At 36.4% G+C, this 16,231-nt stretch overlaps 1 protein-coding gene across 1 annotated transcript in view; it reads right to left on the bottom strand.

Moving 5' to 3' along the window:
• The window catches only part of LRP1B (LDL receptor related protein 1B), a 781,126-nt gene that overhangs the window by 20,883 nt on the left and 744,012 nt on the right, over positions 1-16,231 (bottom strand). The window contains exons 82-85 of the mRNA XM_057401813.1: positions 15,009-15,173; positions 5,348-5,509; positions 1,879-2,053; positions 1,106-1,210 (exon numbers count right to left, since the gene is read on the bottom strand). Coding sequence (XP_057257796.1) covers positions 1,106-1,210; positions 1,879-2,053; positions 5,348-5,509; positions 15,009-15,173 — 607 coding nt within the window. The remainder of the gene's footprint in view (positions 1-1,105; positions 1,211-1,878; positions 2,054-5,347; positions 5,510-15,008; positions 15,174-16,231) is intronic.

Genomic DNA, 16,231 nt, shown 5'->3' with positions numbered 1-16,231 from the left:
CTCTTTTAAAATCACCTACCTCATACACATCAACAAAAGGAAGGGATGGCTGTATCTGTATCTGTATTTACAAAGTTGTAATGCCAGATCCCTTTGGACAATAGCTTACTTATGTGACCCTGGAAATAAGACACTCAAGTCTAACTCTCTCTTGCAACACCTCAGACCTTCCTGGAGGATGCTCTGACCTCCAGGTTTTTCTGAGAAGTGGAAGACTATTCAACAATGAAGCTTTCCAGCAGTGCAGAAATGATCATAATGTTTATTAGGCAAAAGTAAAGAAAAAAAAACCAACAAGGATTATGACTAGGTAGCTCAGTGTAACTTAGAGCAGGAAAGAAACTAATTTCTTGCTACAATGGCTACTTCTGCATTTTATATTTAGCATCTGGAAAACAAGACACACCATAGCTCTCAAGAAAGGACTAGAATGTATGCTTTTCTACCTCTTAAAATGGTATTTCACTGTGTATAGTCTACAGAATCACATTTCCGTTGGTATTTGATGTCTGGGTTTAAGAAAAGCATCCTGAAATATTCTTTCAACCGTGCTGCAAAAAGAGAGCAATCTTACCCCAGAACAGCCAAGCTACTGTGAGCAGTGTGAAGGTTAGGGCAGAAACACGAGATATATATAAGCATATCCTCAGACCCATAATGGAAATTAACACTGACATTATTCTTCCTATTTCCTAGCCATCAGGAGTGTATTGCCCCCTCCTCTGACCATCTTTAGAGGAGAAAAGACTTAATCCACCTTTGAAAAGCAGGGCAATAAGCCATCCTGTACCTCCATATTCTGTTCTGGAACAAATGCCTATACGGGCTTTAGATCTGGCCTGAAATTACTGTAAGTCTTAAAAGATGTATCTTTGTATCTACATGCATCAAAATACATACCTTAGTTATATCTTTCAGTATACAACATATTGCAAAAAGTTAAACGAATTATAGGTAATAGAACTAGCTAGAAAAAGTACAGTAAGTTATGACTACAACCAGCCCATTATACATCCTGGAGGGAGAAAAAATACAGGAACATGCCTAATAATCTTGTTATTTTTTTGGCACTCAAATACTTTAATGAGCAATTCAGGATACTCACAGACAGACAGGTATATTTGTCTCTGGATCCAGTTGACATGTACCACCATTGTAACAGTAGCCATCACACAACTGACAGGTAGAGGCAATCTTTCCATTAGTGCAACTGCCATGGTTAAAAAAAAACCAAACAAATAACAATCAGTATTTTATTAATCTGGTGAAGCTATATACTATATACTATATACTAGTGTATATATATATATATATACACACTATATTACTATATTATCTATATACAAAAATAGTGATTTTGTGATGTGTGCAAGATCTACCGATTGCAAGAATTCTAGGCTTCCACTTTGAGAAGTTCCAGGCAGCAAGCTTATTACAAAAAAAAATTTTTCTCCTTCCTTTTATGAAAATGAATTATTATTATACAAAATAATCACTCAGCAATATAGAAGTACATCTTACTACATGTTTTCATTAGCATAAAATCTATTTCAATCACTGTCATAGGCAACACAGAATGAACAAATTTCGAGAGTCTGGTAAAACTTGGCTGTTAACTTAAAAGACTTCAGTTTTTCCAAGTGAAGACCCATTCAGTATTTTGCTACAATATGCTTCCTCCAGTGAGAAGTGCTCCAAAAGTTGGTTCAAAAAAGTAGGAACCAGAGGGTTTTGCATGGGGAGTCACCAAGAAAAGGAACTGTTCTGATGTGAACAGTTCAGGAGCTAGCCATTGTGTATGAGATTCAAAGGATAATGCAATATAATTACTATTAAATATATGATTTTGAACACAATCACACACACACTCTGACTTACTTGCATACTATATCATTACTGTCCTTGTTTATTATGCAGTGTCCCCCATGACATCTGATACATTTATCCACTTCACATTTTGGACCTTCAAATCGTACTGGACAGACACATTCTACACTTCCATCATCAGAAATGGTACATGATTCAGAATTCACACAATAATGGTGGCAAACATCTACAAGCAACATGAAAGCTAATTACTAAAAGACATTAAAGATTATAATAGAAAAAATACCTCATTTTTCTTTTTTAAAAGGTACTCTAATAAAACCAGAATGATAAATTAAGCTGGTGGCTCACTGGCAACTACAAGAGTCAAGAATACTGCATAGACACATAATATATTAAATGATGTAGTCCTGTGAAGTTAAACAGAAGGATAAACTCATAAGAGATTGTATTTCTTTCCTTCTAGATGTCTAACCATTTATGGCATCATTCCACATATTATAAAGACTACTGACAAGAAAAGCAGAGCAATGTTAATAGGGTGAATAACAATCTTCTGATTCAATCACATTACCATTAACAGCACTATGCTAAACTGAAACAGAAACAGTATTTTGAAACAGTTTTTGTATTCATTTATCCACATATTAAAATTTCATTACGTTCTAGTAATATATAAAAAAATAACCCATAATGTCTACAAAACTTACACACCCCCACCCCACCCCCCAAATTTACATTTAGATGAATTCTTCAAATAAATAAATAAATAAAATATTTGCAGGAGCATTCAAGTAGGAACAATTTTTTTGTTTGTTTGTTTTGGATAATCCTCAAGGAAATATTTTTTCTTAATCTGTGTGCCTCTGCATGATTTACGTACTATATGGTTTTCAAATACCCAGTTGTGTTTGCAGATAGTTATTTGTGGATCTACGCAGTTTGTTTAATACCAAATGGGAGAGAATCACAATTATGGCTGGTTTTCCATTCAAAGGTTTCAATATATTTCATAGTCTCCCAACCTATACATTCAATTTACTTCACTACAAATCCTATTTAAGATATACTAACCCTTTCCTTGTTTGACAGACAGACCATCAAACTAAATACTTTTTGCATCTTGTAGATAACTCTAAACCAGATGTTTATATTAGCTGATTTTGCTTCTATTTTGCTTAAATCCAGCCTTCTTCATCTTCATCATATTCACTGAATTATGCACAAATGATGGCTTTTACATTTACTATTCTATTCTATAACAAGCAGTATGCCAGTCCTTTATTTTAGAGTGTTATAGTCAAAGCAAAGCAGGAATAGCAAAAATAAGATTAAAATATGATTATGACCTCAGAAAAATATTCTGGTTTAGGTTAGGGTTGTGTCCTGGGTTCAGCAGTAGCAGTCATTTTTCTCCTTCTTAGTAGCTAGCGTACTGCTATGTTTTTTGACTTTCAGCCTGGGAACAGCACTGATAACACTAATGTTTTTAGTTGTTGCTTTGTAATGTTTACTCCAACCAAGGACTTTCTGAGTCTCTTTCTGTCAGGGAGGAATTGAAACCAGGAGGAAGCAGAGACAGGACACCTGACCCAAACTAACCAAAGGGTTATTCCATACCACAGCATGTCATGCCCAATATATAAACTGGGGGCAGTTACCCGGAAGGCCCAGATCACTGCTCGGGTCATGCTGGGTATCGGTCCGTGGGTGGTATTCTCTTCCCTTGGTATTTCCCTTACCATTATTATTATTGGTGGTAGCAGCAGTGATTTGTGTTATAACTTAGTTACTGGACTGTTCTTATGTCAACCTGTGGGAGTTACATTCTTTCAATTCTCCTCCCAGTCCCTCTGTGTCCTGGGTTCAGCAGTAGCAGTCATTTTTCTCCTTCTTGGTAGCTGGTGCAGTGCTGTGTTTCGACTTTCGGCCTGGGAAAAGAGCTGATAGTGATGTTTTGGTTTGGCCAAGGACTTTGTGAGCCTCATGCTCTGCCAGGGAGGAGCGGAAGCCGGGAGGAAGTAGAGACAGGACACCTGACCCAAACTGACCAAAGAGGTATTCCATACCACAGCACGTCATGCCCAGGATGTAACTGGGAGTTAGCCGGAAGGGCTAGGAGACTGCAGGGTTGGAGGAGGTATCGGTTGGAGCTTGGTCGGGCTTGGGGGGCGAGTTATCGGTCAGCTGGTGCTGAGGTGTTGTATTCTCTTCCCTTGTTATTTCCTTTATCATTATTATCACTGGTGGTAGCAGTAGTGATTTGTGTTATACCTTAGTTACTAAACTGTTCTTATCTCAACCTGTGGGAGTTGCATTCTTTTCGATTCTCCTCTCCGTCCCTCCGGGAGCAGGGGGAGGGCAAGAAAGGGGGGGAAGTGAGTGAACGAATTACCTGACTGGGTTTAAAACACAACACTCCGAGAGCAGGGAAAGGAAGAACTGGGGGGTGCTGGGGGAAGTGAGCAAGCAGCTGCGTGGTTCTGAGTTACCAGCTGGGCTTAAACCACGACAGGTTGCTAGTGAGTCATCATGTTGAAGAGATGTGAGGAAGACAAACTGTAATTTTGAAATCAGTGGCCAAAAGAAGAAACTCAGGATTATGTTCAAATGTCTTGAATTACTGAAAAAACTAATAGTGATCCTCACTAAGAGAATGCATGGGAGAGAAAAGAAAGATAAATGGAATAAGAACAGAAGGCTTGGTTGATAATCTTTTTCTCCTCCTCTGTAAAAGAAGTAAAAAATTAAAGAAAATTCTAAAAAGTGAGAAGAACTTTTCTGAAGGCATGGAAAGTTTTGAATAACTATCTCAATGAGAAGAGAGTGATGTGTCATTGTAATGAAGAACTAGGAGAGCTTCAGCTGCAGAGGACAGAATCTTGAGAATGAAAGAAGAATACTACTAAGAAATCCTGACTTTCAATACCAGGATGGAGCAGAAACCATACTCAAGGTGATCACTGATGGAACAAGATGAAGGAATATAGAGGTGTGAAATTCAAAGTAGCTGTCAATATACTGCTTACTGGGTACTGCTTACTGGGGTTAGAAATAGAAGTGAAAGGTAAGGTAGTAGTTCAGGACATGTGTTGGTCTGCAAAGATAAGGATACCAGAGAAATTCTTTAACCAACTACATCAATTCACTATGTTTAGGTATTTCACCAACATAACAAATACGTTGAAGTAGAAAATTTTAACACAATCATCTCATTCCCACTGACAAAATTAGTTTTCTTGTACATATGAAAATAATCTCCATTGTACATATGAAAATAATGAATAAATAACCCCTAAAAAAGCTCCTTCTTCACCTGCACATGTAGATGGATATTGCAGAAATTTGTTCAAAGATCAGATTACACTCCTTTGTCAGTATGAATAATTTTGGAACTAAGTTTAGCAACGTATGGAAAAAAAAAAGAAATTTAAAAAAATCATTCTACTCATGTTGAACTTCCATTTTGTAGAACTTTCATAATAAAATCCAGATTTAATAGTTTGTGGAGATTACTTACAATACTGACACCTGTCTCCTGTGTACTCAGGCAAGCAGTTGCAAAGGGGTTGGTTCCCTGCAGTGACACTGCAGGTCCCTCCGTTTTGGCAAAAATGCCCACAGATCGTCTGATTGCAGTTTGGTCCTGTAAAACCCAGTGCGCAATTGCAGGTAGGCCTCCCTATTCAAAACAAAGAAAACTATTTTATGACAAAAAAATCAATAAACATAACCCAAATAATCACTTTTAAAATGCTAACTTTAGAAAATATGGACATCTCAAAAACTGCATTTATGAATATTACACTTGTGCATGTATGGTCATTTACTCTATTTGGAAATTACTTTAAAGTAGCAATTTAAGATAAGACTAAGCTCTTTATATCCTCCTGCCAGGTTGGGTTCCTCCACTTGCAGGGGATAAATGTTTGCATAATCAACATTGATACTCTTCAGAATACACTCTATTATTCTCAAACCTACAAACCTTTATATATCATCACATGAATATACAAATATTTACTAATGAGCCAGCTTTACATAACCGTTTTTACTAAAACACAAACATCTGTGCCTGTTTTGCTATCCTATTCCCTCAGCTAGTAAACACTTTAACACAAAAATTGCTGTCTTGCATCAAACCAAAGATGCCTCTATCTTCAATATCGAATGTCTGAAAAGTACTGAACACTCAGGGATGACCATTTCCACACAATGAACTATCTTTTGTTTCTTTTCAAATGGTTTTAAAAAAGTGTTTAAAACCTGATGCATTTTCCTATGATTATTCCCTATTGTAATTTTCCTTTCCTTTCCTTTTTCCCCCATGTCTAAAGGATTTATAGCTTTGTTACAATTCCACTGTTTATTAAACTCTTCCACTTTGCCCTGACCTTTTTCTTAACTCTTACATAGTCAAGTGAATAAACATTTCAGAGCTACTTTTACATAAAAATTCTCATCTTCACACTGATTACCAGGAAATCCTAACCACTGCCTGATGTAGTGATGCAATATGATTGGTGATTCCTTGCTGTCTTTTGTCTCATTGTTTCCTCATTTTAATACAATGTCTGGTGTAGGTGTCCACTACTACATTCACATTTGCCTCCTGATGTCTGTTACCACAGCTGCATCTAAAACTGAAATGTGTAGCCCTTCAGAACTATTCTTTTAATTACTTCTCTGTTTAGTTGGCTGCCTCATTAAATTAATGTAGATTATAGGAAATGTTCCATAAACCCCACAAATTAATTTTCTTCTGGTGTGGTTTCTCTTCTTTGTTTTCATACAATACAATCATTTAACGTAAGTGAAGCACCTCCATTTTTCCTACTCTTTCCAATTCATGCTGAATGATTCTTTTCCCTTCACTTACTTCTTACTTGTTTAATATGAAACTCTTCATGTAATTCTTTTCCAGATTTTCTATTTTAAGATATGATAATTTAAAGTGTTTTGCAAATCATTCTAAAGGCCATGAGATCAGTTAGTCTCTTCCTCTAATGAGTACAGCAGGAACGAGACCATTGACTTAAAAATAGTTCCAACTAGTTTAATATGCATCAGCCTGGTTATTCATATCTGTCCCTTGTGATCTAAACATTCAATCAAAGATGTTGAACTCAGATGTTAGCTCAGAACTCTTTTTGTTTTTCCCCATGTATACACTGATATTTAAATTTCTGCCCCCAAGCCATGGGGTTTCATATAATCCTGCATCTGAATCAGTGTTTCAATAAAAAAGATAAAATAGTGATGGAACATAGATCTGTAGGTCCAAAATCACTTTTTATTATTAATACTGCTCTATTTTTTAAAATGATGGGGATATCATATTTTCCCAGTTTGCAGAAAGGATCATTCTATTCTTTGCTAATGTAGGCTAATAAATATGCGGGTGATGACCATTATATGAAAATTTAATACAGTATAGACTAAACCTCATTTTTGTCACTCAATTTAACATGACTTTTAATAATGTTAATAGTTCATTGCCTATTTATACACAGACTGTTGGCATCTAAAAAAATTCTATTACTGACATTTTAATCTGGCTTATTCTCATAAATTATTTTTGATACAAAATGGTCCCAGGAACTGTTTAATAAAACTGCAGTATTAAACAATTAGAAATAATGCCATGAGGTTTTGTATCATTAAATCAGAATATAGATTTATGTTTGCAAAGGAAATAGTGATGTTAAACCAAGATGTCGCATATCCTACCTCACTACTATTTGTAGCCTCAAGCACAACACCTTTACTATGAGGAAAGGTTGAGAGAATTTGGCTTGTCCACCCTGAAGAAAAGATGACTCCAGGGAGACCTTAGACTAAGCCTTCCGGCCTTCTCTAAAGCGTGCCTACAAGAAATCTGGAGAGGGACTTTTTACAAGGGCATGCAGGGATAGGAGATTTAGATTAGATATTAGGAAGAAGTTCTTTACTGTGAGGGTGATGAGGCACTGGAACAGGTTGCCTGGATGGGTGGATGCACTAGAAACTGTGGATACTCTACTCCTGGAAGTGTTCAAGGCTAGACTGGATGGAGCTTTCAGCAACCTGGTCAAGCGGAAGGTGCTCCTGCCAATAGTAGGGGTTTGGAACTAGATGATCTTTAAGGTCCCTTCTAACCCCAAACATTGTATGATTCTGTGATTTACACTGGTCATGAAGTTTGGGGATTAAAGCTATATAGGGACAGAAGTAAAGTTGCCTAATTCCTGACCTTCACCACAGGAAACTGTTCACAACACATTATAGAAAAATATTAATAAGGGAAGTGGTTTATAGAAAACTAAAATGCTCCAAATTCAGCTGATCATCTTTTGGTGTACTTTATGCAAAACTGAGCAAAAATTATTTTCCAAAAGAAAATACAACAAAAAATTCCAATTGAGCCCTTCCTTCTTAAGTGCAATCCTCAACTGGATTTATTGTTATGAGACAGTCTTGTTTTTCTCTGTCTATTATAGATTAGCATCCTACCTCTCACCTATCTTCCTCTTTAGTTTCTTCCCTAACATAATAATCCCAATGAAAAAGCTCTTGGTTTCATTACCTATGTTGAAAAATGTTGATTGCCAAAGCGTCCAGGAGGACACAGTGCAGCACATTTTCAGCATCTCGTGTAAATGTTCAACTTCAAAACCACAGTAATAATATCTAGAGAGGAAGCAGCACACCTTTTTTTTTCTGTTCAGGATTTCTCCACTTATTCATTTACGATGAATGTGCATGCATTTAGCTATTTCCTGTCTCTAAGCCAGTTCTTGGATACACTGAGTTTCTCACATTATATATATATGTAAGTGGAAATACAATGCATGTTGTCCCTTTATTGATGTCCCTTTATTGAATATTTTATATTTAAAATAATTCTAAACAACAACTCTAAGAACTGGCTTGCAGAGAATACATTAAAGGGTTTCTGGTAAGACATATAAAACAAGTAGCAAAAATAATAATGAAAATTCTGCAGGGAAGCTATGTACTTGGAAGTCACTATTATCTGACGATTCTCTGTGTTACCTGTCACTTAAAAAAATTAAAATTTAATCTTAATTCTAGAGCTGATACAAATTGAAAAAACTTACAAGATTCTCACATATTTTTTCCAATGTTTTCCACAGAATTTAGTAAATTAAAGGAGAATACTTTATGGTGACCCTTCTATGAATTTATTTTGGCAATAAGCCAGGAATAAAGTAAGTTTTTGGCATGAAGATGAAATGCAGTTTCCCCCTTTCTTACAAAACAAAATCATCCATAAGAAAATGACAGAGATAAAAATCCTATAACGTTCAATTAGGTTTTGATTACAGAGGCTGCAGGTATTCCTGGTTTGTCAATTTAATTTGCTATATGATAGCAAATAACTTTTCAAATAATCTTCAAAAATAGTTAATGAATATTTTAGTGCACTCTCTCATCTAGCTGCTTTCTTTTGAGAATCTAATCATATATCTTAAACTCCTATTTACATTTTGTAAAGAACAGAACAATAAGGAGATAAGCTTTGATTCATGCTATTCCCTAAACGATAGAGAAACACCATGTATTTTGCATGACTGCATATGTTATTTTGCAATTAAAAAATAATAGGGAAACAAGCACTATTTTTGGCAGCTTTCTGAAAGTTTTGAAAAACAACATCATCCAGATGAATGCACCAAGACACAGATTACTTATTCCGGTCAATGGTAAATTCACTACCAGCAATGCGTGTGTTTAAGTTTTTGTGTGTGAATTTAAACTGCATGTTTCCCTTGATGTCACTGTTAAAGAAAATAGTGCAGCAAGTAACAGCCTACTATATGTAATATCATGTCTTCTGGAGTAATTATCAGCAGCTTGTAGGAATCACAATAATTAATTTCTGTGAACTGTAATTAACTTTACCAAACCAACAATATCATAGAAACATCATCATGGAATAGTTTGGGTTAGAAGGGACCTTAAGATCATCTAGTTGCAACCCCCCTGCCATGGGCAGGGACACCTTCCACTAAACAAGGATGCTCAAGGCCCTGTCCAAGCTGGCTTTGAACACTTCCAGGGATGGGACATCCACAGCTTTTCTGGGCAACCTGTGCCAGTGCCTCACCACCGTCACCTTCAGAAGTACAGAACTTCTTCCTAATATCTAATCTAAATCTTCCCTCTGTCAGTTTAAAGGCATTCCCCCTTGTCCTATCCCTACATGCTCTTGCAAAATGCCCCTCCCCAGCTTTCTTGTAGTCCCTCTTTAGGTACTGAAAGGCTGCTCTAAGGTCTCCCTGGAGCCTTCTCTTCTCCAGACTGAACAAGCTCAACTCTCTCAGACTTTCCTCATAAGTAAAGCGCTCCAACCCTCTGATCATCAAGGCCTCCTCTGGACTTGCTCCATTAAGTGGAGAGAACCTGTATTACTGTACATAATTAGGAAGTGATCTGATTGAGATCAATCTCAATATATATACATTGTCTCCATGTTGTGAAAAACAGTGAGAAAAGAACAATCTCTAAGTATACTAGAATAGTCTCAAAGGCCCCTCTTAACAAGGCTGGTTGTGGTGCTTCTGTGGGTACCCTGAGATCAGCTGTGCACTGGCCAGACAGACCAGCTGTCCTTCACATCTGGCTAAATACCAGCTCTTGCCCCTCTCCACAGTCCCTGTCCTGGTAAGAAAATAATGTAGCATCCCCCTTTGAGACTACTGGGAATGATATGACATTAGCAAAGCAGAGAAGTTCTTCACTGCCAGTGTCTTAATTATGTGCCATCATGTCCCAAAATCAACTTCTTTTGCTTATGAAATATAAATATAATATATATTAATATATAAAACCAAATATAGAGATATTTTTATATATAATATAAAATAATATCTACTTTACCTAGAATAATTTTTTGAAGAAAATTTAATCAATTTTCATTTAGTAGAAAGAATTTTTTACTCATTTTGATACAAACCACCAATTCTATACGGTTAGATATGTTCTTCATACTGTAACCATAGTACAAATGTGTATTCATCTAATTTTGTAAACTAGTTAGATCTAGTTATTGTTTTCAAGACATTTTGTAAACTATTGCTCCAGCATTTTCACTTAAGACCATAAGGAGAAAGTAAGTGCATTTTTATGGTAACTAATTTTTTTTTTCCAAATTCCCATAAATTTGGCCTACTGGAAAGTGTTCATTATTATACCCCATGGTAACTAATTTTTTTTTTCCAAATTCCCATAAATTTGGCCTACTGGAAAGTGTTCATTATTATACCCCAAACTTTTAATTACATGTCTCAGATACGTACTTTTAATTAACTGATGATATTTTCCTCTGTCCAATTATTGTATTTCAATACAACTGTCAGAAACTTACAAATTTTAATTAAAGTTGCCCCAATCTTTAGCTATATAATGTTAACATAGGAATTTGCCAAAAGGTTTAGCAGTGAATAAACCAACAATGAATAATCCCTGAATTGCCAGTGGGATTTGTTTAACAAATTAACATTTGTGTGCAGATAATGAGGTTCTGCAACTTAACACATCCAGTGAAGATTTAGCACAGTCCTGTTTTAAAAAATGAGTAATACTCTGCAATTTACTTAATTAGTTATCACATTGCTATTATGCATTAGGTAGTGAAAGAGAACAGCATTTACACATTGACTAGAACACACACACTCACTAGAAGAGTATTTCACATGCTGGATCATTTTATTGACATCAGAATATGATGAAAAGTTTGTTGTCAGGATATCTCCTCCTCGTTTTTTAAGCCAGAAGCCAAGAGTAGGGCTTCTGACTCCTAGGAAAGCCTCCCAGGAGTGGGAACTCTCAGAAGCTCATCTCCTTAAAATTACTGGCAGTCCCAAAGCTTTCTGAAGGGCGTATGTGTAGAATGACACTCATTAGACAGACAGCATCAAAGTTGTTTGGGTTGAATAACATATCAGAATTAATGAGGGCAATCAGAGCTTCTAAGAAAGAGTCAAGCAAGCTGAAATTATTACAGGTCATTTATAACTTGCAGACAGGATTTGGATTGGCACTTGCACACATATAACTTCTGCAACTTCCAGAAGGAAAAGCTTCATTTTGAACAAAAATTAATAAGAAAAAAAAAGGAAAAAAAAGAAAAAAAGACATAAAATAGGCAAAACAGGCACAACCTGATTGCACAGTTTAACATAACAGTTTGATGAGCCTATTGTATAATAGATCAAAAGCTTTTGGAGGATCTGGTTGTGAGCACTGTAGTACAGAAAGTGGTATGTGCTGATACCGTTCTACAACAAGTAAGGAAAAACTGAGCAATTGCTGGTAATAGAGAAACTTTTTATTCCTACATGTAGCGATGTGGATGAATAAAGTAGCATACATTAATGACTCTCATATGAACCTGACAAAGCAGAGCAACTATGCCTTGAAGCCTGAGACAACACGAAGGATGTGCGTGAATGACTGCTGCTCTGCTTTGGATTTCACACCCTCAGTCCAAACTGCGAAAGATTTGCACAGCCCTTGCAGCTAAACATGTACTCACTGAATGCAGTAAGTGAATGACATGCTTTGCACAGTGCTGTATTTGACTGGAAAGAGGAAATAGTTGTTGCTGAGAAATTCAGCTTTGTTGACTTAATTACAACTTTCAATGCTTTTGGGAAGTCCAGTTTAGCTTCCTTCTGTAAGATTTATAATGGTCTTAGTACATCATGGATTAGATTAAACTAGGATAAGGGGACATCTCACTCACATGCTAGTTTACTTCAGTAACACACTATTTATGGCCTGATATAGATAAGAAATACAGTCTAATAAGAAATACAGATTTCTTCTTAATAGAATATTTACAGGGTCCAAGAGCAAGGCATGCAAGGAAGATGAGATGTGGATCAATTTGAAAATTTTATCTGGAATGCTGGATGGATTCACATTGATTTAGAAAGATATCCAGTCATTTTCCACAGCTCCAGCACATGAAAGTTATGGCAAAAGCTTCAAGGCATGGTTACCTTCAAGAGTTGGAAACAGCAGATAGGAAATCTGGCTATTTTGAAACATGAGTTTTAAAAATTTGATGAAACTAGGAAAGAGCACAGCAGAAGCATATTTCTATCTGCAAGTATGAGTAAGAGTCATCAGAACCAGTTCTGTGTTACTCTTAGTTCATAATGGCTTGGCACACTTTGGCCATATGTGGTACAGTAACCTTTAGTTGCAGTCAAAGGTTTGTATTCCCAAAAATCACAACTGAACAATGAAACGTGGACTATGGAAATACCCATACTGGCTCTCCTGCTGTGTTTTTGGTGCAGGCACATTATCCTGCCTAAAACCAGCAGAAGTAAGGCTAATGGCTGCATCTCCAGACCCTCTGTAGCAGCTAGGCCATTATTAACTATTTAGAAGGAACAGTGAAAAAAACTACTACACTACTTATTTCAGCAAGGCTGAGAGATTTCAGAGCCTGGATTTAGCAGGAAAATAAAAAATAAAAATATCCAGGTGATAGCACAGCTGTGTAAGCAAGGCAACTGCTAGCTGCCTGGTAAAGAAAAAAATGAGCTGCTGGAAGTGAGTGAACCCTATGGCTAATGCCAGGAGAAAAGGATTACATAAACCCCTGGGGTCTCTGCAGGATTCAGAATGGAGCTAAATTCTAGGAGTTAAGTTATTAATTTTATGAAGCCTTTTAACCCCACAACAGAATCAATTAAGTGCCAGACATATAAAGATGTGGGAGTAAACATCCTCTCTTCACATGACAAGGAAGTTCTGCAAGTCATTTAAGTCATCCAGGACTTACTTTCATACAATTGCATGTCCTCACTAAGCATGCATTGATTTCACTTACTGACAAAAATCTCTGCTCATCATTTGTGTCAATAGCTCCATCAGCTGCTAGAATCACTTTCAAGTATAATTAACGAACTTCAATACAAGTAATTTTCATTTTCTAATATTGAGTTATTGTTACTGATGTCAACTATGAACATTATTAACCGTCAAATAATCAGAACTGAAAAATCCTTTTTGGCATACAACAGGTTATTAGATTTGCATTCACTTAGATTTTTGCCACCACATCTCAATAAATGAGGTTCCAGAGAAGGCAGCAAGTGAAGCAAAACTACTAAATTACATAAGCTAAAGTTAATTAGTAAGCAGTGATGAGGAAAATATTTAAGATCTAAGCTCCCTCTGTCACAGAGGCTAAGAAACATAACTCTTCCTTACAGGGAGCTCTCTCCGTGCTAAACAGTTACAAATTCCTCTTTTAAAAGTTAGGTGTTTGTACTTTTCTGTCAGAGATCAGTGTTGATCACTTCATCGCACAGGGCAAAAATGATTCACACCATATTCAGCAGCTGACAGGCTTCTGAGAAGAGACTAGGCAGCAAACTCTGATTCAGGTCTTCTAATTTGAATCAATATTTAAACATTCCTTGGATCAGAAAACAGAATTTATCTCCTCCTTTCTCACAGAATTACTAAATTTTAGACTACTTCTTATCACACTTTCCCTCTCTAGCCGAAACACTGATTGCATTATACATGCTACAACAGCTTATGTATTAGGAACAAAGATCAACTGTCAAATACCCACTTTTTGACAGCTAGGATAATCTCCCTGAAGACAAGAGATGCATTTTTAAATTCTTTCAGGAAAACAAAAGATCTGAGTTCTGATCAACCAAATCTCCCTGAGAATTAGACGAGTAAAATGCCTATTCCACAAATTCCAGTGAGACGAAGGTAAAAGATTGAGGTCACACAACTCTGTAATTTAAGGAAATATCCCTGTGTATGCACAAAACAGTTTAGAGAGAGAACTGAGATAAAGAGAAAACGAGATGTGTGGGATTGTTCCAGACATAGTTTGACTGGATCTCATGTTTTACAATTCCATTACTACACTGCAAGGTTTGCATCTTTATACTGAATGCTTACTTATATGCTCCCCTTCTGGAACGCAGCTTAATTCGTCTAAAACACCAAGACACACAAATGAAAAGTACTAAAGATTATGAAGTACATATACGGTCTATACTGCTATTTCGCACATGGTTTAAGTACAAGCAAGTAAGTTACAGGGAGAAAAAATATCACAAACAAGGAACAAATTTAAACATTTTAATTAAGGCAAATATAATAGTAAGATACAGCTGCTCAGAAATATTTACCTAGGAGAGAGGCTCCACAGGTTCCTCCATTCTGGCAGTAATTGTAGCAATGATTAATTTCACACTTTTCACCAGAGTAACTTGGCCAGCAGTGACATCGGGGATCCCCCTTCTCATTTATAATACACTTTCCTCCATTTTCACAGGTTAATTTACAGCTATCATCTGCAGCAAGAACACATACATAGAGGTTTTTTCAACAATCCAATTTCATGTAATGGGCAAAACAGAACCTTGCATCTTAAATGATCTCCATCAATGGAGCTGGGGGAATCACTCTTCAAAATGGAGAAAGTAAACTATCACTTCTGTTTCTACTGTGCTACAAAAAAATTATACACTTAGGAGACCATAAGCACTGGAAAGGCTTTCAAGAGCTACAGGCAGTGGGGGCTGCGCTACCTTGTACAGCATGGCTGGGAGCTTGCACCCTACCAAAGTGGGAGCCTCTGCATGGTAGTTATGCTTCACTGAATCATGGAATAGTTTGGGTTGGAAGGAACCTTAAAGATCATTCAGTTCCAACCACCCCCCCCCCCCCCCCTTCTGGTTTGAAGATGTCATTCTTAGTTAAAGAAATGAAAAAATGAATCTCCCAAGTCATTTTCTGGTGACCTCACCCTTTTCCTATTTTATTTTTTTTGATCCCTCCTACAGTGTCTCTATTAAGTAACACCCTTCTTAACTAAACCCTATCCAAAATATATAAAAAAAAATATATTCAGCCTTTAAACCCTCCTCAAAAATATAGTTCCATACTAACTTCTTGCTTCTAAATTATATTTTCTGATTATTTTTCTCATATTGCTCAGTCAGCAAAATCACTGAGATGCTTTGCATTCACCGACTGTTTACAACAGCAGTGCCACTGTTTTAGCTGTGAGGTGTGAGGTATGAGGTGACACAAATTCTGAGTAGGCCAGATTCAATCTTTCTATGAAACTATTTTGCAGTTAGAATTGTGCCTGTCTTGGAAACACTTTGAAAAGTAAATCTCTACTCATTTCAGTGAACAAGATATAAAATCATTCAATGACACCAATAAGACATTAATTATACACTAGCACATACAAAATGCTCAAACATCCAAATAACTGTAATCCTAAGGAAATAAACAAGCATCTTTGCAGCCCGAAACATATTTTTGGCAATAAGACCTTTCATTTTTCACACAGCAAAACAAATCCTGCAAAGCCAGACTGCTTCCTAAATAATTCAGCATT

Source organism: Pezoporus wallicus, unplaced genomic scaffold (genome assembly GCF_028554395.1).
Source record: "Pezoporus wallicus isolate ANWC-B61680 ecotype Strahan unplaced genomic scaffold, APGP_CSIRO_Pwel_v1 contig_865, whole genome shotgun sequence".
Taxonomy (NCBI): Eukaryota; Metazoa; Chordata; class Aves; order Psittaciformes; family Psittacidae; genus Pezoporus; species Pezoporus wallicus.
This window is presented reverse-complemented; position numbering and strand designations above follow the sequence as displayed.